This window comes from Vulpes lagopus, chromosome 3 (assembly GCF_018345385.1).
Source record: "Vulpes lagopus strain Blue_001 chromosome 3, ASM1834538v1, whole genome shotgun sequence".
Lineage (NCBI taxonomy): Eukaryota > Metazoa > Chordata > Mammalia > Carnivora > Canidae > Vulpes > Vulpes lagopus.
The window spans coordinates 34,943,345-34,969,638 of record NC_054826.1 but is presented as its reverse complement, the minus strand read 5'-3'; the positions used below and the strand labels follow the sequence as shown (position 1 = coordinate 34,969,638).

The following is a 26,294-nucleotide window of genomic DNA, read 5'->3' as shown; positions in this document are numbered from 1 at the left end:
CTGGCAACGTTTACACAGTACGATGAATCTATCGCGCTGATATTAAATCACATCTCCCTCTTGCCAAAGGGAAAAGTGTGCAGGGCCCAACGAATACTTTTGCATCAGGAATCAACCCCTCAAGCTTGGGGGATGAAGGTGCATCCAGAACCATGGCAGCTTATGATGCCCGGGCACATGGGTGGATGGGTGCATGAAACAAGGTGGTGGAATCATGGAGGCTTTTGGATGGGCTTTTTTATTTTTTGGAAAATCATGACAGTTTGTACTCCAGTAGCATTTCAGATGAAACCTCATTATTATTTCTCTATTGTAGAATTGTGCTTTTTCTCATTAAGTAGCTCTGGTTTATTAAGGTTGGGGTTGTTCATCTGAGACTCTTTTATACTCGGCTTTCTCGCTACATTATTTATGGGAAATGTATCTTTATGATCGAGTACATTATTTCTGCATTCCTGTAAATAATAAACCAGGTTTGGAATGAGATGCCGGAGAAGAACTCTACAACAGGCAATTCTTTTTAAATAGTTGAATGTCCTGTAGATTATCTCTGATAATGATAATAAAGAGCAGAAGGAGGGCCCTGGCAGGTTCCAGGCTCCTCTGATTTGTTACGCAAATGTTCCTATTAGACTGGTAGGCTCTCATCTCTTAAGGATCAATGTCTGAATTACTCAGTTTTCACCACCACATAGAAGGCACCATGTTCCATTTTTACTGTAACCCTTAGGCCTCTCTCATGTTTCTTCCTACTCACTGATGAGATACTTCAGAAAGGAAGAGAAACAGAAAAAATGGAGGGCAAAGAAAAAGGGGGAGAGGTTGTTTATTCAGAACCACACACACTGCCTAAGTGATTAGAGTCAAATAGCCAACATCACATGGCTGGTAAGTATGGTAGAACCAGTTTGTCACATTCTAAAGTGCTGAGTTCCTTCTCATGGAGAAAGACAGAGGAGATAAGGAAAAGCATAAGAACATAGGATGGGGACCTTAACATCTGAGGATGCCCCCAGGAGGGCAGTCACAGCCTTGATAAAGTTGCCCTGGAGGTTTGTTCAGTGGAAGAAATGGGGAAGGGGTTATTGGATACACTCTATTTGAAGAGAATCTGTGAGTTCTTGCTCTGGGATGCCCTCTTAGGTCATCTCTTTGGAGTCCTTGTGTTCAATCTGTATGGATGACTCTTTGACTCTCTGTTAGTGGACAATCTCTTGTGGGCTTTTTTGTTGGCATTTTCCACTGGACACCTGGCCTCTCGCTCAGGTGCTCAAGCAGCAAGACCCAGGGCATCTAAAGCTGAACCATTTATCTCCAATCCCAAACCTACTGTTCCCCTCTATAGTTCTATTAATGATGCTACAAGTGTCTGTCTGACAAAGTACACAATACCAGAGCCATCCCTGACTTCCGGAACCCTCTTGACTATCCACATGCACTTAGTTGTCAAGTTCCATCAATTCTTCTTCAAAATGCTCTTTCCCGTTTGTTCTCTTTTCTCTTTCCATTCTGGTTTAGGCCCTTATGAATCCTCAATGAAAGCATAATAATATTTTCTTAACTTAGGTGCACATTCTCCCTCCCTCTCATTCTCTATACACAAACATTCCAATGTTCAAAATCTTTCAATCTATTCTTGTAACAAATACTACTGAGTACTTGCTCTGCAAGCACTATTCTAGATTCTGAAAAACAAAAGTTCTTGCTGTCATAAAGCTTACATTCTAATGAGGAGGATATAATGAAAATAAACATATTTTACATAAAATAAAAACTTTATCACAACCATGCATATTGTGCTATCTGTCTGAAGAGGAACAAGGCAGAGTAAAGACATGAACCAGGAGTATGCAAACTTTTTCTGTAAAGTGCCAAATAATAAACATTGTAGGCTTTGTGGGCCATATGATCTGTCTCAACTACTCAACTCTGCAGTTGTAGTGTGAAAGCGATCATAGATAATACTTAAAGAAATGAGCACTGCTGTGTTCCAGTAAACATTACAAAACTAGGTGGTGCATTTAGACTCACTGGTCCACAGGCCTATGTTGTCAGCACTTGGTACAGACAATGAAATCAGGAGTGTGCTATTTTTAGAAGACAGCCAAGGAAGACCTCTGTGATGAAGTGACATTTAAGCCATAAAGGGAGAGGTCTTTTATGCATAGATTGGAAAGAGCATTTTATGTAACATAAATGCTGAGAGGTGAGAACGTGCTTGGTGATGAAGCAAGGAGGGCCACATCTGTGGAGCTGAGTGAGCAAGGGGATGAGAGGTTGTAAGGCATCTTCTGCTGATTGTCACAATTCCTGGGTACCATGGTCTCAGGCATGGCTGTCAGGATTTTCCATCGTCATACCTTTGATAACAATAATGAATATTTCCTGTTTCTTGTCTAGCATCCATTCTTTCTCCTGGACACAACAACATCCCAATTTCCCTTTGGACAACTGTCCCCTTTAGCTCATTCTTGGTCATCTCCAACCTTAGCTCTAGCAGTGGAGATATGACCCAGGCCTTGCTCACCAGCAAACTCCATCACTGTGGTCACAACTAGTTCAGGGATGGGCATGTGGCCTGCACCAGTCTAGTCAGAGAAAAAATCCAGGCCTTTGTTGGATATATACTCAAGATATAAAGAAGATAAGCACTTTCTGCTTTTGAAAACAAAATGCATGATTGTATAACAGAGCCCATAGGTGTTCAGGAAAGGGGAGACCCTGAATTTTGGTTACATTATATGAGCCACTGAATCTAGCCTAAAGCCAACTACTGATGGACTTTTCTATCACATGAGGCAACGGTCTCCCCACCCCCCAACCAAGTGACTCTTGACTAATAAACATGTGTTGTTCCATTCACCAAGCAAATACTCCCCCTATGGGCTCTGATGCACCAACATGTACTCAAGGTCTTGTTCAAAGCTTCTCAATTAAGCAGCTATCTAAACTCTCTCTAGCATACCACCCCATCACAGTTGGCTTCTGTAATTCCAATCTCTTTGTTTCTATCCTTCTAAGCAGCTTGTTTTTTGCATGTGTGTTTCAACTCCCTGAAGGGACAAATAACTACCTAAGAGAGCAGGGATAGGGACTCACATCTGTGTATCTCCAGGACTCCAGCTGTGGGGACTTAGAGATTCAGGTCTATAAATGTATATATGTGTATATGTATATGTCATATATATACACACACACACGTATCTATTTAATGAATGACCACCACTAAAAACACCCCACTCCTTTCATTATAATTATCAATTGCCAGGTTGCAATAGAAAGTTTCATCAAAAACTAATTCAGAAGGCTAAATGTATCATCTGATGTCTTCCTAAAAAAATTAGCATCAGACCACATTTAAATTTCTATAAATCTTCTGCTAATTTCAATTGCTTTAGAATTAATTAAAAATGTTTTGCAATCAATAATACTGTAACTCAAATAATTAGCATCAAGTAGCATCTAAAGGACATATTTAAAAAACTAATCTAGAGTATAAATAGACCTAATTAACAATTAGAATAACATTTTATAATTATGCTTTGTTTATAAGTGCTAGAATGTCCAATTCATTGTTCAATGAAATTGGTCATTAATGAAAATCAAAGTGATTTTTCCCTGATGTCTCCATGAAGATGCCTCTTCGATGCACTGACTGTTATGTTGCCTATTTTCTTGGTGATTTTTAAAGACTATTTCTGCCCAATATTTAATAACTTTGTTCTATAATTAAAGCTGAACAATATCATGCCTTATCTTGCACAGTAACTTACACCTTTTTGGTAATTAAACAGATGGGCCTGACTACAAATCTGAATTCTCTTATGTCTGACCTAAAGAGATAACTTTGCAGAATGGAAATCCCAAGGATGGCAAAGATATCAGGACCACATAAAGAGAGACAGGGCCTGGTACCTGCATGAAAGCAAAGAGACTAGAGAACCAGGGCACTAGGAGACTAAGAGAATGACAGCCCTTATCAGCAGAGTTAGGGAAGTGGGCTCTGGAGACGTAGGGAGTTTGCTAGAGGACTCCTAAGTTCAGCTGCAGAGAAGGGAGGGAGTGATGCCTATGCAGAAAAGTGCGGGCTATTTGCTGGGAATTTGGAATTAGAATTGAGAAGGCAGTTCAAAGCAAACTGTGATTTGGGGTCATTTGAAAGGAAGCAAATGTTGAAGTCATATATAAGTGTGGAATTTCCCACAGAAATGTGAAAAGAGGAAAATGAGGGCTGAGCCTAGAGGGAGTCTACACCTGATGCCAAGTGTGAGTTCATGTTACTTGTGAGATGAAAGATGGGTTAGTGAGGGCAGCAGAGGAAAAGTCAGAGACCTGGGAGGACTATGGGGCAGCAGAGTATCTAGAAGCCAGAAAGGGAAGGGTGGCTGGAAAGCAGTTGTCCAGTTCTCCTTCCCTCTCCTTGTGGTGGTCGTGTGTTAGGAAGCTCAATGAAATCTAATGTAATAAAAGTCACGCATATAGCGTGAAGACTGCCGAGATTCAGAGCCCAACTGCATCAGTTTCTCTCTGTGCAGCTTTGGGCAATTTCACATCCCTCTGTGCCTCAGTTTGTTCCTCTGTACATCAAGATGATAAGCCAGGGCCCTCTCAACCAATGTGGTTATTAATAGTGATTAGTTGAGCATTTTACCCAGAGTAAACCCTCCACATATGTTGGCTATATTCATCTGTGTCATTTCTGGAGCAACATGGTAAAAGCTGAGCCTGAACTCACTGAAAGTTATCAGCAAAACTGGGGCAAAGTTGGGAGTGTCTTAGGTCAGTGGTTCTCAAACTTTCACGTGCATTATATTCACCCAGAAGGCTTATTCAAAGACAGCTTGCTGGACCCCACTCATGAGTTTCTGGTTCAGTAGGTTTGGGTGAGGCTTGAGGGTTTGCAAGACTAACAAGTAGACTATAGCTGAAACTCACCATTCAGGGACTAGCATTTTCAGAACCAGTATCTTAGTGACTTGAAGAAGGAATCCTATAATGGGGAATTCAACCCAAGGCCTTCAACCCCTCCATCATGTAAGTCAACTTGAGAACACACAGGTAAGCAAGACTAGCCTTGTGTGCCCTTGGGTGACATGGACAGTGCAGTACTTCTTAGCAATAAAAGGCTCTTTCTCTGCTGGCCCTTCCTATGTCCCAGAAATTCACTAGTCTAAACTTAACTGATATATGCATACTTCTACAAGGTCTCTGCCAATTTCTAAGTACATTCTTACATGAACATACAGGGTTGCATAAAGTTTTAGAATGTCATGGGTCCCCTGAAGGCCAAGTGAACCAAGAGAAACTATCACCAACATGATGGTTAGCATGTACCAAGTGCTTATTGTATGCCACCCACTGTGCTATTCACTCTACATACACTGTGCCATCCAGTCCTTCCAACTACTGTGACCACCAAGCATTATCATACCATGTCACAGAGCAGAAGGATGCCTAGAAGGTGAAGTGACATCCTAAGGCCCTGGCTGATGAATGACAGAAACCAAGATTCTTGGCCAGTGTCAACTCTAAAACCTGTGCTCTCAGCTACTCATGTACGTGGCTCTTGTCTGCTCTCTTTCCCTCAGGAAAGATGTGCATAGATGATAGATCAGCAACTATGGTCTACCTACCTTGATCCCCCCCCATATATCTTCCTGGATAAAAACTTCCAGATAGTTGAACTATTCTTAATGAAGTAGGGCTTCTAGACCCTTGGTCATACTATTCAGGGTCCTTTGAATGTGCACAAGGAAGTCAATGACCTGAAAACTGAATAGGTGGATGTAGTTATGCAGAGAAGAATGTAAACAATTGAATTAAGTTACTATATTCCGGAGGTATTATTCTCTTAGGCTTACTCCTTAATATTTTCTACTGCTATTCTTACTCAACTATCGACAGAAATAACTAATTTATTTACATTATGTTTCTTATTATATTTATTCATTCTCCCATTCTTCATTTTGTTCCATTCTCTTTGTTTCATATACTTGGAAACTAAAGCTTAGAGAGAAAAATAGACTTGAGTAGGGTCACTCAGATCCTAACTATTTGAGCAAGGATTCAAATCTAGCTATGTTAGAATCCACCATGAAATATGCATCCAGATTCAAACATCCCAAGAGCTTGCTCAGTCTGATGACTCAAAAAGACAAACTTCTCATTAAGCTGAAAATGAAATTGCCTAAACTTCTCATTCCACACCATATGGCTGAATCCCAGCTGACAGGAAGCTCATTTCTGCAACACACCAGGCTCATTTCACTGAGTAGGTTGATGCGAGATATGTGGGGTGGTCATTTCCTAATCTTTTTAGTATTGATAGCAGCAGTGGTATTTATTATGATGCTTCCTTTCTACATTTTAACATAAAAAAGCAAATGTTCCTAATGATGGAAAGAGACAAATTTTATCCTAAATCGTTCTCTAAGTAAAATAGCACGAGCATACACAATGACAACAACAACAATAACAAAAATATCTACCTCTTTTCAAGTGACCCAAAACTACAATAGTCTTCCAGTCCTTAGTCTATTGAACAGTAGGGTGGGGAAGGTTGGGGGGGGAGGTTGTTCTTAAGTGATACCATCCTAGTGTTTTTACACAAAGATTAAGCTGAAGTATTTGGACATCTAAAATTATCCTGAATCTTTCCAAAGATTCAGATTTTAAAGAAGCAAGGTGACTCACAAAGTGCCAAAGAACTAATGGGAAGTGCCAAACCACATTTGTACAAAATGATCTTAGCATAAGATATCATTTTCCCCCCTGGGTAATTATTCTACAGCTGGTATAGAAAAATACTCTTGAACAAAAGGAGAGCCTGAAGTTTTCGTGTTTGTTTCCCCCACGGCCCCCCAAAACCTAGAACAAATATGGAAAGTGCCATTTCTAAAAATAATAGAGAAAAATATTAATTGTAAAGGTTGGCCAAGGTCTTAGAACATATTTATGTGCATTTAGGTGTATTGAGGCTGGGGCCCAAGGGTAAGGATTTGAACCATCCTACCACTGGTGCTTGATCTTAGACAAGTTTCTTTACCTTTTCAAGCCCTAGTTTACTTATCTGAAAATGGGACAAATTTGAGGAGGTAGCAAAGTATAGTGCTCTAAAGTGAAACATGCCAAATTCAAAATACCTGGTTGATGTAACATGAGCTCATTTAACCCGAGGGACCACTTGAGATGGTAGATGTTCTTAGCTCAACTGAGAAAAGAAAACCAGCTCAGTGATATCAGTACCTTGCCCAAAGCCACACAACTAATTGGTGACAGAGAGCAGGGATAAATGACAGATTAACTCCAGCACCAGGATTCCTAAATCACCATACTAGACCATATCAGTAAACAGCCACAGAACACTACTTTGTTGTATGCTCAAATCTCAGGAGTCCATTGGTGGCACCATAGATATTCCTGCAAATGTTTTCACGAATATATTCTTGGGTCCTTTCACCAGAGCTTCTAAGTCAGTGAGACATGGTTGGATCTGTGAATCTAGACTTTTCAGAAGTTCCCTAGGTGATTCTTAATTTACAACCAGGTTTAGAAATCTCTGAATCATGTATATGTCTTGACTGCTTCTACCAAGACTGCCAGTCTGTGAGGATAGGATATGCTCCATTATACTTGTTGGCACGAACATGCATCCCCATCCAAAGCTAAGTGTTGGCAGTTATGCTACAAAAACTCATGATTTGAGATATTTTCATGGTTGGACCAGGTTCTGAGGTAGGGGGTAGGAGGAGTTCATCTACCTTAATTTAAGAGAATCTCGGTAATTGGCCTAAATCTCTTCTAAGCACCATTTCACTTTTCCTCTAAAATGTATACATTGGCATCAAATCAATTAAATGATTAATGTTTCCTTACCTAAAACTCTTAACCTCTCAGCTCCCACCACCACCTCATTGTTATCTGCAGAGAAAAGCAATTTTCCAGAAACTGTCTTTACTTCAAACTTTTTGCCATATGCTTCTACGGCTTTTGGACCTAGAAGGAAGAGATAGAGACACACACACACATTAGTCTCATTGCATTCAATTACAAAGAGCTTTTCATAGAACATATACATCTGACAAGATTGTATTGGACTTTAATGTACGTGGATTGGTTTTCAGAAGCCAACCGTGAAAAATCAGTCTTGTGACTCTGGCCATGTCCTGTCAATTACTTTTAATCATATGCTTTCAGGCTATGATTTTAAAGACCATCATGTCCTTTCTTCAGACTAATGCTTGAATGAGGTTTCCCTTCGCTAACCACTAAATTACTGTCAAATTTTTGTAGATTTTGGCTTGAATGTATCAAGGCACAGAAAGCTCACCACCTCTTGAAGTAATCAGGCTAACTCTGGCCAGCTCTAACTGTTGGAAAGGGTGTTTTAAAATTCAGCTGAAGTCTGTCTCACTCTGTACCCTTAACCCAGTAGCTGCATGTGACACCCGACAAGTCTACTTCCTCAGTATATAGAACATTTCCTGGCAGAAAAGGCTATAATATATTGCAACTAATTGTTAGAAAGTTGTTGAATCTTTTATGCTAGAATTTCATGCAATAAATTTTAGAATGTTTATCATAAGACAACAGATGCTGTTCTTGAAGGGGGGCTATAGTGGTGGCATCTTCTGATGGGAACAGATACAAGTTTAAACATTTATTAATGAATCAGAAAACTGCAGAGTTTTAGGTACAATGGAAAAAAATAAAATAAGTTAATGTGTTAGAATTTAAAACAAACAAACAAACAACAGGAGACATTTCAGTTGATCTGAGCTAGAGCTACCTGAATACCTCAAGTTCAGATGGCTCTCAAAAGCTGCTTGGCAGAAATGCATCAGAATAACCTGGGGGTGTAATCATCCTCCCTAAACCTCATTCAGATCAAAAGGAATTTATCTTTTGGTCTGGAAGTTCATAAAGAAAAAAAATTGAGGTTAGAGTCTAGAAATCTTATATTTTTATATTTTTCCAAAACTGCTCAGGGGATTCTGATAGAGCATTTTTGTTTCTAGTTATTTTTCAAAACAGTGTCACTAAACTATAAAAAGCAGTAATGAAAGGGCCCTCAATGCCTTCCAGGCAAAGACCAACGGGAACACACATACAGGTGAACAAATTGGGCTTATTATTCATTGCTGTGATTGGCAACCACACAGGTCATATCAGTAAGAAAGAACTTATTACAGTATTTGGTATTATGTTATTTTGGGGCTAGGTTTAAGGAAGCAAGGCTTTGCTCTGCATTAGGTGCTGTTAGAAAGTAGGCGTAATTTTACAATTGGTGAGTTAATAAATTTTATCTGGAGGCAGAGAAGACCAGTGCAATGCTAAAACTGTAAGGGATAAAGAAACAGCAGTCACTGATATTAACCAGGACTGAGGAATGTTCAGTCATTTTGATGGTTTGGGTAAATGGATAATTTGGATAAATTTTTGTTTATTTTCAGACATGATTAGACTTGTCTTTGTTTTTTGATTTGTCTTGATCCTTCATGATGACCAAGTAGCCTTGTCTGGTGCAAAATTATTTATGTTCAAACAGGACAACACAGAGGCTAGGCTTTTGGTATCAGGCCTGGACATCTAGGGCTACTTTCCTCATTAGCAAGTCTACCAGACTAAGAATCAGAAGATAAGAACTATGTGCTAACTTCCTCATATTTTGGTAATGTGACTTTGGGAAAATCCTTTGATCTTTCTGAACCTCATTTTCTGCATCTGTAAAATTGTACTATCACCATCTATCCTATTACCTTATAGAAAGGTTAAAAGGATCAAATTATATGATGTTTATAAAAAGAACTTTGTAGGTGGAAAAGTGGTGTGAAATGTTGGGGACTGCTCTCATGATTATCATCACTGTCATCATAACCCATCACCATTTTTCTAATGCAATGGTCCTAACACATTGAAAATAATTAATGACAATCACCTCTCAATGCACTCGCCTCATTCACTTAATCATGCCAATTTGGCAGCTAATACACCTGATCTCCTGCTAATACACCCACACTAGTCCTCTGACAAAACGAAGGGCATTGGAAAGGCTCCTGAATGAGTGGGAAATTGTAACAGACATAGCAGAGACTTTCCAAATGGCATGGGACTTAGCCATGACTGCCTTCATGCTGTAGGTGAGAACAAGAGGGAGCAGAGCTAAGGGCTCTCTCAAGGTCACAAGGTCAGTTAATGGCAGATCTGGGTCTGGAACTAAAGAATTGTTCCATAGAAGAACACGGATGTGTGTTTGTCTAGAGAGAGAAGAGGGTTAGAGACAACACATAAGGAGCAGCTAGGAGGGGAGCTTTTGGGGGATTGGAGGTGGCATAATGGAAAGCTGGAGATAAGGACCAGAGAGCAATTCTCAAAGAAAGGAGATGGGAAGTGAGGGCTTTGGATTAGATGATTCTGGGAGGGGTGAGATGTGGCTGTCTTCTTGGTCATACCAAAATTTTAAATTAAATCTGTTAATGCTTCGGGACTGTTACCTCTTTTCTAAGGGGGAGAGTGGAGATCAGGAGGTAAACCTCAGGACAGGTATGGGGTTAAGTATAGTTTGCCACTCTGGATCTAGTTAATGGCATAATGGGGGTATGACTGAGGTACGAAAATTCTTGCTTGGGCTTTGCCCCAGGGAGATGGGTAGTATCATGAGATAAGGCCCTTGAGGAATCAAGGACATCTGCCTACGTAATAAAGCAAGTCTGCTCTAAATTTACTACTGGTTTGTGAGACATGCAAGAGAATGTCCTAAAGACACTGAAGCAATCATAGAGTTCAAGACACAATTAAGTTATCTTGCTTTTCAGGGCTTCTTAGAACACAAAAAGGAATATATCTACGAACAGCCAGAGCCATTTGCACATATAAAGCTCTGTAGTTGGGGATTTTAGCCAAAATCTCACAGAACAACTACTGGCTCAACGGTGCAGATGGCTTGTCCTTTTGTTGATTTTACCTGGGGCTGCCAAATGGCCTAGACATGGCTGAAATCTTTAAAAAAAAAAAAAGATTCTGGAGGGAAATGCAAATGGGGCTGGAGACTACTTAGGAGTTCCCTCGGTGAACCCACCGTTCCTCTCTGGGATGGAAAAAAATCATTATTTGTAATCTGTAACTACTCTCCAGTTAATCTCCCTCAGTGCATGGTGGTATATTTTGAGTACTTCCTTAATGCATCTCCTACACAGGGAGAACTGGAATCCATCAGGAAACACTAACAGCCCCCCCACCCATGCCCATGCCATGAAGCAGGTCATCCTGCCTAATTCTTCTTCCCAGCTCCCTTGAGCCTGAGACCCTTCCCCACTCTGGTGAGATGCTATGGAAGGTTTGCTTACAACCCCCCTCTTTGCAGGCCAGAGGGCTTCCCATATGGTTCACTATGGAGAGGACACTAAATCAGCAGCAAGGTGGGCCAGATGAGCTTTTGTGGCCTAACCTGACAATTTGCCTATCAGTGAAAGCACTGTTCCATGAGGAAAATTTCCCTGAATTACTAACACTGGAATTTCTTCTGGGATTTTGAGACATTCTTGAGGTCAGAAATCCTGATCCTCAGGATTGCCTTCCTATACCTGGCTACTTGGATGGAGAGCGGTCATTTGCTCTCAGGTAGGTACCCCACCAACCAAAACAAGCTTTAGCAGATCCTGTCTCCTGGAACTGATCTGTGCTTTCCATCACGTGCATAAATGCAAAAGGAGAGCCTAAAGGAAAACTTTACTGGGTGAGCATGCATGCGTATATGTACTTAGAATTATATTTTGAACCATCTATTATCCTTTCTAGAGAATCTTGAAAGGCTCCTCCCAGCTGGTGTTAGAGTAGCTTTTGGTCCATCTCATTTTAATATGAGCTATCTTGGGCCTCACTGTGAGAGCTCAGGCTAAGTGTATCAGCTGCCAGGAGGGCCTAACTTGGACAGAGGAGACAGGAAGACAGAAGACAAGGAAGGAAGAAAAGAGGAGAGAATGGAAGAGAAAAAGGAGAAAGAAAGAGAGAGAGAGGAGAGATGGGGGAGGGAGGAGGAGGAAGAAAGACCAGAGCAGAGAGAAGGGAGAGGGTGTGGGGAGAGGAAGGAAGGATAGAAGTAGGGTAGGGGAGATGAGAGGAAGGGGTAAGGAATTTGGGGAGAGAAGGGAGAGGAGGAGGTTGGGTTGGAGGGGGGAAGGGGAGAGACGCCAACTGAAGACTAGTCACTTGGGGACTTCCAGCTTTATCAAAACTAAATTTCTCAAGTAAACCAAATCTCCCATGGCAAATAAATGGCAAATGATCAACAGGCTAAATAAGTTCCTTTCTGAACAGAAGAATCAGGGAACGAGAGGTTGGATTTATTTCCCTCCTGGAGGCAATTTTCACACATGCTGCTTAAATCACTGCTTACTGAAGCTGTTTATTTAATTATTTAGCATTGTGACTGCAGGCCAGATGTTCTGTAAGCAAGGCCGACAATCCAGTCACACACCGGAACAACATGTTTATGGATTATGGGCTTCGCCGTGCGGCAGTTCCATCCAACCCAGGTCGATGGTCCAAGTTACCCACTGGCCATGAGTCTCCAGCCATCAGATGCAGTGTTCCGGCAGGGGACAGAGACGCTTTCCCCAGCAAGGCTCTGGGCACAGGGCACCTGTTTCCTTGTAGCATGTTTATTAGCAGGGGCTCCAGATGTTTTAGGCACAGTAATGTTTCAGGGTATTTGGGCAACTGGCTTCTCACGATGTCCATCTGTATACTTCTCTCTTAGCCCCGAAGCCAAACAAATGGCATTCTCTCTTTGGAAGTGTAACAATGCCATTCAGACACATACCTCTTTTTCCCTTCCATTGTTGGGGTACATAATGGCTCTGTTCACTGCAGCTCATAACCTACAATGGGGCATTGGTCATACCACACAACACATTACCATGACCATAAGGCCCATGCTGATCATTATAATCATTATGTGAATAACCAACCCTTGTTTAAATTTTAGGAAGATGCAGCTTAAAATCCAGTGAGTGTTTTCCATGACTTAGGAACGGATCTGCTCTACTAAAAGAAACCATACAAACATCATCAGTGGAGATATATCTGCATTTTGCAGTTGAGTCAGGTTCAAAGTCAGCACATATCACAAACATGGCATGGATTTAAATTGCCTTTAAAAATCCCCTTTACACCCCATAAAGTCTGTGTGCAGGGTTTTGTGTATATTGTGCTCTCTCTCAATTAATCCAACACAGCCAGCTTTTCCTCCAGCATTGGAGCAGAGAGCTTTTCTGTTGTTGAGCACCAGATGAAGCAGCTGGCTTATGTTTAGGGGCCATGTTACATGAAAAATAGTTTATTGCCCCTCTAAACGAGTATTGTTGGATTTGCCTAAGTTAAATGTGTGTATATGATGAGACTCTACCCTTTAGTAGAATCATAGAACACATGCTACCTTCTCCTTCCCCATACTATAAAGCATGTTAGTGCACATTTCTTTGTTTAGTTCACATGGTATTTCATTCACTCTTTAGTTCTATGTTATCTGAGTGCTTAGTGTAGACCAGGTACTGACAAGTCCTTTGTTTTCTTACCGGTTATGAGCTGAGTTAGCACTTTAGTCTGGTCGTTGAGAATGTTCACTGTAACATTTCTGGCTGATTTGAAGTACAGGGCATTACCCTGTAATGACAAAATAAGAGAAAGACATGAAGATGGCAGATTTCTAAGCAACAACAACAACAACAGGAACAACAAACCCTATAACCACAACTCTCCAAGGCACTGAACTGGTCTTCGCCAAGTTCTAACTGATATGTCTTTATTTGAAAACTCCAAATGTTCAATCATCCCCATATACGTGATAATTAATTGGCATTCATCCAAAATGGATCTCTGCCAAAGAGATCCACAGAGACCAACATACATTCAAAATAGATTTCCTTAACATACACACATAGTTGAATCAGAGACAACCCAGTGACAAAGACTTTTAGATCTTACTCAGATGTTTGTTACCTTTGGTATACGGAACAATCAGGAATGACTGATAATCTCCTAATTTCACCCTTTCTAGTTCATAATTTCTCTCAAAGAACCATAGAGAGTCCTTAATGAAGAGGAGAAAGCATGTATAAAATACCTGAGGTCAGCTCCTCTGGCCTATCCACTTGCTGTGAGAATCCAGGGCAACTCTCTGTGCTTTCATCCAATTCTCCGTGCTTTCATTCAATTTTTCCTTTGTCAAAAAGAGCACCCCAGTCCATTTTCACCCTGGGCTAGATATTTCTGAGAATGACTCAGAATAGGGGCAGGCACACTTTTTCTGCCAAGGGTCTAATAGTAAATATTTTAGCTTTTGTGGGATGTACAGTCTCTGTGGGTAACTACTCAATTGCTCACTGCTGTTTTGGTGCAAAACAGCCATAGACAGCATATAGACAAATGGGGATGGCTGTATTCCAGTAAAACTGTTTTCATGGACAGTGATAATTGAATTTCAATAATTTTAAATTTAACATAATTTTACTGGATCATAAAACGTTCTTCCTTTTGTCCCCTAATCATTTAAGAAAGTAAAAACCATTCTTATGCCATTGGCCAAAAGAGAATAGGTACAGATGCTGGATTTAGCCCATAGGCCATAGTTTATCAACTCCTGGCTTTCGATGTTCTCCCTTTCCTGGAGTAAACTAAAGCCACAAAGTAAAGGGTGAATTGCTGCCAGAATATGTCAGTATCCAGATAGTTGTTATTAGAAAAAAGGAATGTGGGGGTAGTCATTATCATCTTTTTAAACCTAAATACCACATGGCATTTATCTGCCCCCAAAATTCTTTGATACCACAATGCATCAAGGCGCAAACCCAGAAAAGCCATCGTCCTAAGAGCGGTGCAGAAAGTGAAGATAAGCAAGACTCCTCTTTACTTTTAAAGTCTTAGGATCTAATAGGAGGGATAAAATGGACACACAACACCAGCAGAGAACGATGGTGGGGGGTGGATTAAGGAGCCCCAAACAAAGTGTGTGGGGGACCTTCCAGAAGCATAAGATTATTTATTGCTTGAGGCTGAGGAGTGGGAAGCAAAGGAGATGTTTGTTAATGCTTAAGCTGAGCCTTAAAAAGAACATAGATAGGTTTCATCAAGATGAAAGGAAAAAGGGAGGTCATGGAGGTAGGAAGGTTGTGGGATGAGTATCTAATGTCTCTTTCCTTCTAAAGCTGGCAGGGCGTAGGAGGGGATTCGTGAGCTCAACCTAGCATCTGCACGTGGGAGGGCAGCTGGCCAGCAGTGACAGGCAGCCACCACGAAGGCATTTTTCCTGTAGACTGAAGGTCTAGAATCATGGTCTCCCTCTCCCAAGCCACTGTGGGGGACTCCAGTGAATCAGGGGTTGCCCTGATGAAACAGTCACTGTCTCTATCCCTGACACTACAACAGCAGCTCTGGCCCAAGGTGAACTTATGAAATGGAGAACTCATACCCTATACCTGTGACGTGCCCACGCCATGGAGAGTCAGTTCACCTTGGGCAAGAGCTGCTGTCCTACTGTCAGCTAGAGAGACAGTGACTTCTGTCTCATCGGGGTAACTGCTGATTCCCTGGAATCCCCCACAATGGCTCAGTTAAAATTCTTCCTCATGGTAAACTTTTTGCTTTCTTTTGTTTTTCAATTAGGTAAAAGAAGAAATTCAATATTGTCATAGGCTTCTGTCTTTTGTCCATTGCATAACAAATATTAGCCTAAACTAAAACAGTTTCTTTGGCATAGCTTTTGGCAGCGCTCAACAGTTCCACTTGAAGCCTAAAATCAATTCAAGTAATGTGAGGATTCAGAACCTGGAACCCGGACAGGAGGTTATATGTTTCTAGAAGTTAATGTACTAATTCTTCTTATATTCAGTGAGCTGGCGCTGCAGAGAGAAGAGCTACATGGAGTGAGAGAATGGGATATATTCTCCTGCCACTGACCAGTGTGTGATCTTGAGTGAATCACTTAACTGCTCAGTGGTTTATCTGTGCGCTCTTCACCATCAACACGGATATGAGCAGCAAGCTCACAGCTGACAGAACTGTGCACTCACTATGAGCCGTGTGTGCAACAGAAGCCCTGGAGTCAGCCTGCCTAGTTTACCATCCCCGCTCTACCACCTGCTAGTTGGGTGACATTATGCAAATTAATAGTTCTAAGCCTCAGTTTCTTGATATGTATAATGGTGCAAATATTATTGAATTATTAAAATTCACATATTATTGAAATTATTAAATTTTATATGTAATTATTAAAGCACATCTGGTCCAGTGCCAGGCACACAGTAAGTCTTCCAGTAGTTATGGTAAACAGGGGTGGGGGTGGGATGGGGGAGTAATGACAGGCAGGAGGAGGAGGGGGAAGGAGGAAGGAGGAGTGAGGGAAAGACAGAGGGAAATGAGGAAGACCTCTCTTTGTATTATCAATCTTCACAACCCATCTGGGCAGTGAGTCAGCGACTTCTGTTTCCAGTAGCTTCCATCTCCATATTTCAAAGGAACTCCCTATATGTGACTGGCTCACCATTATTTTTCAAATCCCAGTTTCTTCAAATGCTACTTGCTTATCCTTAGTATTATTCAAAAAATCTCACTGCAGAAAAAATCTCCCAACAGCTTTGTTCAAGATTTATAACAAGAAATATAAGAAAGCCACCCATCCCTTTTTATTGTCATGTCAAAATATTATAATTTACCATTAACTGTGTTGATATGCTCAAATCCTGGGAAACAGTCTTTGCTATGTCAGGGTTTAAACAAAAAGCCTCATTCTAGCCTAGAAAGTGTTGCTGTAATCCTCCCATACACCTTGATAACAAAAAAATCACCAGGTAAAATGCATGAACCACTAACAAACTCTGAAATGCCTCTCATGGCAGCTGGACAGTGTGACTTTTATTTGGCCATCTCTGCTTACTGACACTAAACCAGGAAAATACCAGTCAAGTGAAGCATCCCTGGGGTCTCTGCAGTATTAGAACAAGGGAGGGAAATGCTCTCCAGTCTGTGTTCCTCCTTCACCACTGTAGCCTCTGCCCCTGGAGAGGTTAATTTCTGCCACAGAAGATTTTGCTCTGAGGCTGGTGACTTTCACTAACCGACCTCAGTGCAACCATCCAAAGGGGCTTGCAGGGAACTGCTGGCAGATCAGCTCTGCCTGCCAGAAAGGAGTCTGGTGGACCCACGACTTCTGATAAAGATCAGTGCTCTGAACCAGTTCAAGTCAGGCTGAGGCCAGTCCAGAAGACCTCGATTCTTCTGGACACAGAGTTAGCCTGACTGGGAGATGGGGAAGGGGGGCAAGCACCATTTTTCCCACACTGGGAGAGGAGGACAGTCTCCATCAGTTCTCTCCCCTAAGTAACTAAAGCACATGGCATTTTGATGGAGGAGAATCCCTGTCACATCTGTTTCCCTAAAGCAGACATGCAGAACAAAATCAAACCTTTCCTTGATCACTCAAGACCACGAAGTGAACATTATTTGTTCTACGATGCCCTCCAGGGGCTACTGGATGCATGTGGCTACTTGAACACTAAATGGCTCCATCAGGGTGACATTTTAAAACTAGTGTGTCTTATTTTTTAAAATGTATTATTCATTCTCATATCAAAACAAATTTTAAATGTCAAATATTATAAAGCTTATAATCAAAGAGCAATAGCTCATACCTCTTACCACCGTAAGAGCTTTCAACTTGCCAGCATGTTCCTCCTGGAGTATTTCTCTCTCTGTGGCCCAAAATATTCTTCCACACTTTCTCTTGATTTATCAACTTTAGACGTTATCTACTGAATGTCTGCAATGGTATGGACTCTTCCATGCAACTTTGGTAAAATCAACATTCAGAATCTACATTACTATGATAATGTGTATACCGTTCACAGCTGAGCCAACTAGTGTTCTTCAACTACATGTCCTTCACTTTCTTACACATTTCTTTCTCATAGAGCCAGTAAATGCTTCTTTAAAAAATAATTTTCTAAATTTTCTTTTTTTCCTCCTACTGTTTAATTTTTTTTCTTTAGCTTCTATTTTTGGGGTCATACTTTAAATCCCAATTTTTCTGTTATTTTTTTTTTAAATTATACTACCATACTCTTAATTTTCAAGATCATTTTCTTATTCTTGGACTCTTCCTTTTTATGCCATCACTTCCTTGTTTGATTGATATGCTCTTCTCTCTTTCATGAGAATAAAAGGCTGGTTGGAAGCTCTGTGTTTCTAGATGAGTATACCTTGCCATAGGGTACTGTAGTGGGGCTTTGGTTAATTCAATGGAGAGTCCAGATGTCAGTACCAGTGGGCAGTCAGTACCCGTGGGCTACTCTCATCAAAAAAGAATTCTCTAACTCCTGCCAGGAAAGTGGTGGGTGTAACTTTTGATATAGGAGTTCTGAGTGTTAGAGGGGAAGGGGGCTGGGCATTTTGATGTTCAGGGTCAGACTTGTAGTTAAATCTATTTTCATGCCTCATTCCTGATCTTATCTGTGCCTAATATGCAGAACCTAGTGGTTCTCCGGTCAAACTTTCTAGAAAACAATCTTCCTATCTTCTATGAGGTTGGGAAGAGGTACTTATTACCTGAGTCAGCTAGGGATGGGAGCCGGGAATAGATGGAGAGTAGAAGTGAGAGGTCTTTGTGCAGATTTTTTGACCAGCCCAGTCCCTGTTGACTTCTGTGGACCCCAAGCACTGTACTTAAAATAACTCGTGGATAAGTGGTCTTGTTCCACTCACTCTGTAGAGTGGCTTTCAATCCTACAGGCATGTATAGCCCTCATTTATCTGCTTTTTCCATCATTCTCTCTCCACTGTTTTCTCTCCCAGAGAAGGGACCAAGGGACTATGTGTGTCTACCCCTTTCACTTCTGTTCTCTATTTGTTGTCTTTTTCAAGGGGTTTTTGAAACTTTTTTTATGAGAGAGAGAGAGAATGAGAGATGATCTCACACAAGCTAGGGGAGAAGGGAAGAGGCAAGGGAGAAGGAGAAGGAGAAAAAGAGAATCTTGAGCAGGCTCCATGCCCATGAGCCCAACTCATGGCTGGATCTCATGACACTGAAGATCATGACCTGAGCCAAAATTAAGAGTTAGATGCATGACTGACAGTACCACCCGGGTGCCTCATCAGTGGGGTTTTTGAATGAAGCAGAGACCTACCATTTTTCATGGTTGCCAGTCTGTCTCCCTCTAGGGCCACCTCTTACTACTGCCTTCTCAAGAGGAAAACAGGTTAAAATTGTGTGTAAATCAAGAACACACAACCCAGGTTGTAGTCTCAACCCGGGACTCAAGAGCTTTCTTAAGTATTTAACACACACTGTGTGAGTGCCTGGAACCTGTACACTGTCTTGGGCACCGGAGAATGGTCAAGATACAACCTCTATCTTTGAGAAGCTCCTTGACTAGGGGGAAACTGAATCGATGCAAAATAATCATGATAACAATATGATATCACTTCAGGGGCGATCTATCCTTTCCTGGTATGACAGGCAATGATGTGAATATTTGCCTTTGATGGTAGCTCTATCACCCCAGTCTGTTTGAAGGGATATGGCCTCTGCAAGTTACTTCTTTTGATAATCTTACATGGTAGTAGATTTTCCTTGCTCTCTGAGGAGCTAATAATCTGATCTGGGAATTTAGATAAATGAGAAAACCATAACACAGCACATAAGCACCTTCCACATTCAGGGAATGCTTTCAACTCTCAGTGGGAAGTTCAGAGAAGGAAAGGATCAGTGTGGCTCGAGTCCTGAGAGGTCTTCCAAAGTATGTTTCACTGGCTTCTATCTTTTCAGGGTGGTTTGCAACAGCATAGATTCCATCTGGTGTTAACTTAGCTAACAAGGGAGGCTGGCCCTTGTACAGTCAGGCTTCAGGGTGTGAGCTTTAGAGTCAGATAGATTTGGGTGTGAATCACAACTCTACTTTCTTACTAACTGTGTGGCCCTGTGTAAGTCATTTATTTTCTTTGAGCCCTAGTTTCTATGCTTACAAAATTAAGCTGAAGACTGCACAATAGCATTGATATGAGGATTAAGAAAGACAGTATGTATCAAGTGCCTGTCATAGTGGCTACCAAAATACTTCATCAACTATAACAAAAACAAACCTACATAAGGAGGGCCCCTTGGAAAATGCTGATTCTAAAACTGAGGCAGGGAATATAAAAGATGAGCTGGGAACATCTTGCACTGCCAGAAAGAAAGGAAATTCTCAAAAAACAAATAAAAAACCAAACAGAAAAAAAACCCCTCATAATTATGGGAGCATATCAAAGGGACACAGGAGAGAAATGAAAAAGTCTGTAATGGCCAAAGCTGGATTACTTTCAACAAAACAAAGAAGGTAGTATTGAATTATAACCCAAATCATAACATAAATATCCATTAGTCAAGACTGATATAAATAAGTGATTGAATAAATAAATGGGAGAGAATAAACACATCTCTCATGTACAAGAATTCCAAACAATTTTCATAGCTAACTCCCGACTCCTTAAAAGATGGAATAATAAAGCCTTATTTTCAAAGAGTACAGCATGGAACGGGGAGTGGTAACTTCCCAGTGGGGAAATCTGACAAACACTATCAGCCAAGTAATAGTCCAGGTCAACATCAGAAGTGACTTACTATGTTGATAGCTTGACCCTCTGATATATATGAAAAAAATGAACTTTACCTCTGTGGTCTTTATCTTCAAAACCCATAATACCTACCTAATAATGAGGAAAACTTCAGACAAATCTCAGTTGAAAGTAATTTTGTAAAATACTTGACTAGTACTCCTCAAAATTGGTAAGGTCATCAATACCAAGTAAAGTCTGAGAAACCACCACAGCCAAAAAGAGCCTTTTCAAGAAACATGAAAACTAAATGTGATGTGGCATTCTGGATGAGATCCTTGGGCATAAAAAGGAAATTAGCTAAATCTAAGGAAATCTGAATAAAGAATGGACTGTAGTTAGTAATAATGTATCAATCCTGGTTCATTAATTTTGACAAAAGTACCATATTAATGATAGATACTAGTAATGAGGGAGACTATGAGGAATATAAGAATACTCTGCACAATCTTTACAACTTTTCTGCATATATACAACTATTTTAATTTTAATTTTTAATTTTTTATTTTTATTTTTTTAAAGATTTTATTTATTTATTCATGAGACACACACACAGAGAGAGAGAGAGAGAGAGAGAGAGAGAGGCAGAGGGAGAAGCAGGCTCCATGCAGAAAGCCCGAGTGGGACTTGATCCCAGGTCTCCAGGATCACGCCCTGGGCTGAAGGCAGGCGCTTAGCTGCTGAGCTACCCAGGCGTCCCTATACAACTATTTTTAAAAAGTTATAGTTTTTTGAAGGCTATATTAGGCTGCTAAATTCTAAGATCCAGAACTTTGGGGAGAGTCTTCAGGAAGCCAGCCATCTCTGAGTAGGCAGGAAGCTTACAACAATTACAGACATGTGATTTCACATTGGTGTTGATAATATTAATGAGAAATTCTCCCTTAAATCTTCTTTCATGGGATTTTGTCTTTTGGAATACTAAAATAAACAGATAATCCTCCTTCCAGGGCTCTCTATACACTATCATTCTTCCTTGGTCAGCCTACAGAAAACATTGTAATTAGAAGGTACCAGTTCTTTGTGGTAGGTATCACAATATACTGGCTCCAGTGATTGATATTCACTAAGTAATACTCTTCATATGACTAGAAAAAAAAATGACACCAGCTTAGGTTTGTCATTAAAATCATCTTCAAAGGTTAGTAAGTTTATCTTTAGCAAGTTTCGAATGTCTCTATTATCACTATTAATCTGAACAGGATGCTTTAATTGTCTCTAAATTGACCCTTTCAAAAGCATGGCAAGTGTTTAAAAACAATAATAGAGTATGGTTATTTTTTATTTTACTTAAAGATATCTTTTCATAATGATGCTAGGGTAGATTTGTATTGTTTTGAAGTTTTCCAGTCATGAATAATGAAGCTCCACTCTGAAGCACTTACTCAAAATAAGCTGGGAACTGGTCCAGTTTTTCCATTGTAGTGTTCCTGTTCAGCCACTCTGCGCTGTGCCCAAATCTGGGTGCATTTAGGTCTCTCTCAATATTTAACTAAGTTGAGTTGCTCTGTTCAATGATTCCTTTGAGGTGTCATGTTAGCATGTCAATATTGGAAGGGGACTGCCAGATTTTCTAGTGTCTGGCACATTCCTGGCACCCACTAGGTTTTCAATAAATATTTGCTGAATAACTAAATGCTCGGATCAAATTAAGAGTCAACAGAGAGTGAGAGTTGTCAACAGAAGGAGTAATTAAATGAAGGTTGATGCCAACTGTCAAAGAGAGTTTTCAAAAGGCAAGTCATTAAGCATGGTTATTGTGATAGTCCAAATGTAGAAAATTGAGTGTGGTGGGAGGAAGCAGTATAGATATATAATCAACAAATATCAGTGTACCACTTAATGGAGTACAAGGAACCGCAGGTGATACAAATCAGAGTTGAGTTGTTGAGTCTCCAGATGACAGGAAAAAGCCAGGGAGCAAACAGTTACCCTAAATTCTTGCTGACATAAAGGTTAAAGCATGTCAGAATCTTCCCTATGCTTGCAGCACCCATTTAGCACATGGTATGGAATATGTCCTCTTTCAATTGCCCCTCATCAAAGCACCCTATTAACGTTTTATTATTTTTATTTTTTTAATATTATATTTATTTATTCATGAAAGACACACAGAGAGAGAGAGAGAGAGGCAGGCTCCATGCAGGGAGCCTGATGTGGGACTTGATCCTGGGACTCCAGGATCACGCCCTGGGCCAGAGGCAGGAGCTAAATCGTTGGCTGAGCCACTGAGCCACCCAGGCATCCCTCTATTAACATTTTAAAGGTATCTTCTAGGCATAGAGCACTGTGTCAAGTACTGGGCAGGGGGTCTCTGCTCTCCCGGAGCTTACATACCACCTAGTAAAGGAAGATGGATACGAAATTCAGAGTTTCATAAATGACATATACTTGTAACAGCAAGGAGGGCAATGAACACAAAGTAGAAGGTGAAAGGAGAATGCAATCAGAGAGGGCTTTTTTAAGGGAAAGACATCTTGGCTGAGATCACAGGGATGAAGAGCAATTAGGTGAATCGAGGAGAGAAAGAACTTTTTAGGCAGAGCAACAGGCAAGTATACCAGCCCCAAGGCAGGAAGGGGGTTGGTATATAAAAGGGAAAGATAGAAAGGTCAATTTGATTGGAGACAGAAGGTCAGGGGATGGAGGGAAATGAGTCCCGTTCTGCTATCAGTGGTGTTAGCTCTGCCCACGCTATCCTCTGGTGAATGGGAGAATTTAATTTTGACATAAGAAAATTTTTTTTTGTTTCTCCTTAAGGATAGTTTCTCGGGGTTTTGTAAAGAAATCCTTCCCTTCCCCACTTCATTCTTTATACTCCCTTCTAAAAAACACTTGAGTTTTACTTTTCATACTACGTCTTTATTGTCCATGAAATCCACTTTTGTACATCATTTAAGTGGGAATCTATACAAAAGCCCTTTTCCTCAATACTGTCTACCAAGAGAATGTTGTTTTCTCCACTGATATTTGGTGACAGCTTCATCTTATATCAATTCTTAAATATACATGAATCTGTCAGAGAGCCTTCAGGTCTGTTCCACTGTCTTCCTGTTCTTGCACCAACATGTACTGTTTTTTTTTTTTAATTCTGTAGTTTGTGATATGCCTAAATGGCTGATAGATCCATCCACCCTCTTTGCTCTTCTACACCATTTAAATGACACTTGCTGTATTTGGAAAGACACAGTAACACTCAAGCAACAGTCTAAAAGTATTATGAGATCAGAGACAGACTATGCAGGTGGCACTTGTCAATGTCCAGTGCACTCTTTTATATATTACCTTGGGTGACAATTTCACCCTCATGGTGTATAAAATAATTCTAGCTTAAGTAGCTTCCTGAACTTTCCTTCTGATATTTCCCATGTTCTGTAGAAAACTGTTCTGTAGAATGTGAGTAGCCATTCTTAAAAATAAAAATCTGCCCCAAAAAGGTTTTTTGGACAAAAAAACCTAGGAAATTGAACCTACTTTTCTTTTTCCTCCTTCTAGCTGTATGTTGCATAATAGGATATTAATAACTCTGAGAAGTCCTATATCAACATTTGGTTAGCTTTGTGTACCAACAGTTCTGAGATTTACTTAGTCCTAGAATTTTTTTCTTAAACCACATATTAATAGACAGCACTACAGGACCTATTTTGGAAAATACTACTTTATTGACTGCTTTATTTTTAAAAATATTTTATTTATTTATATGAGAGAGAGAGAGGGAGGGAGAGATAGAGACAGAGAGGAAAATGAGCAGAGGGAGAGGACCTCCACTGAGCTCAGAGCCTGACTCAGGGCTCCATCTCAGGACCCTGAGATCACAACTTGAGCTGAAATCAAGATTTGGTTGCTTAACCAAATGAGCCACCCAGACACTCCTTGAATGCTTTAAATACATATGCTATGACTTAGATGTCTCTGGCTTTTTCTCTTTAAAACCATGAAAGGTGCCAAGCAGAGAATCTGGCACATGATGGGCTCTCAATACCTGTCGGATTGGATTGGCTAATGGCTACAATGTTAGTGAACAGATGTTATTGCCATTTTATAGATGAAAAGACTGAGCATAAGTGTGGGGGCCATGAGTTGCCTGAGCCTGCATATGTTGGTAAGTTATAGAGAGGACTCAGGACTTAGGATTCCAGTACTTCACTTGTGTTCTACTGCCCTGGAAAATATAGTCTGAGCTATAAGTGACATAAGTTGTGATGGAAGGAAGACTTTGGTGCTGGTTGGCACAGTTAGGGAAATCTTCACAGAAGGAGATGCAGGACACAGGGAGCAACTGTAGGGCAAGGAAGCAGCTCAGGCTTTTCCCTATGAGGGCAAGTTGATCGTAATATTACAGCATTGAAACTCAACAGCAACTAGAGCAAGACAGGCTTTCCTATACTATATTGTACAAAGTAACATAGATAAGAACTCTTCTGCACTGTTCTTTGCTGCAGAAACTCTGTAGGCCAAACTTGTCCAGCTTGGGCCACAACTGAAACAGGGTTCCTCCACCTATGGTGAACTTGCAGTGGCCCAAGAGGACCCCCAGATTTGGGAGCACAAGTCGGGGCTTTGTGGCTGGCCCCCACACATTCCTCAGCCATCTACCCACGTTTCCCTTCCAGCAGTGAGGGCCTTTTGTGTTGGATCTTGACCTTTCACAGAATGGCATGTAGCATTCTAGGGAGTCGAAAAGCATCTCTCAGGGAGAGTCTGAGTGAAGATGACATGAGCCTTTCAGAGAAAAACCAGTGCAAGCAGAGGCTGGAGTTGTTAACATGGAGAGAAAGACAGTCGTTGCACAGGACTGGCTTCTGTTATGGGAGCATTGCGATGTGATTTTTTTTGAGATACATACTCAGCCTAATGTAGACTAACTTGGTGGAGCTTCACTTCTTAAAAAAAAAAAATCAATGTGAGTGACATAGCCAAATTTATAATTTTGGGGTGACTTGAGACTTTGGTGATAGAACCATGTGCTGTCATGGTTATATTGAGGTTTGGAGGGACATGACCCCCCAGTGGAGACCCCATTTTTGCCATTTTTAAGATAGTAACCCTAGACCACATAGCCTCAACCTCCCAACTGGAAAATGAGAATAATAATATGCAACATAGGGATTATAACAATACATCCCTCATAGAGCAAAAAAGATAACTACAATAGCCCAAATAAGGAATTTAGCATTATATTTGTATCTTCAAACATGTATTTTTTGAAAGGGTGTTAGATCATTGATGTTGTTGATTGATAAGCTTTTTCAGCCCCAAGAAAATGGAAGAGCTATCAGGATATTAAATGTTTCTGCTTTGTCTATGGTGGTGACAAGCCTGATTTGGGGCAGGTCAGCTGGGCATAGAACTTGGTGCTTCTCCATGCTGATAGTATAAAGCAGATAGGTAACTTAACCTGTGTCTTTGTCCCTCATGTAAAGTGCAGGGAGAAGAGTGCCTACCTCAAGTGGCTGTCAGTAGTAAGATAACAGAAGTCAAGACATAAGCATATAGTACGGTAGCATGTGGCAATGGTAACCAATAGTAAAGAACAAGAAGAGTGTCTTGCATAGCATTTTGTGCCTAGGCAGGGTAGATGGTTATCCAGTGTGACTAAGGAGGTGTTGAAAGGCACCAAGACTACAAAAGATGTTTAAAGAGTCTATGTT

At 40.7% G+C, this 26,294-nt stretch overlaps 1 protein-coding gene across 2 annotated transcripts in view; it reads right to left on the bottom strand.

Annotated features, from left to right (window-relative positions):
- Positions 1-26,294, bottom strand: part of SGCD (sarcoglycan delta) — a 910,009-nt gene that overhangs the window by 122,469 nt on the left and 761,246 nt on the right. For both annotated transcript variants that reach the window (XM_041747418.1, XM_041747417.1), the window contains 2 exons: positions 13,575-13,662; positions 7,876-7,995 (listed from right to left, as the gene is read on the bottom strand). In XM_041747418.1, the coding sequence (XP_041603352.1) occupies positions 7,876-7,995; positions 13,575-13,662 (208 nt within the window). The remainder of the gene's footprint in view (positions 1-7,875; positions 7,996-13,574; positions 13,663-26,294) is intronic.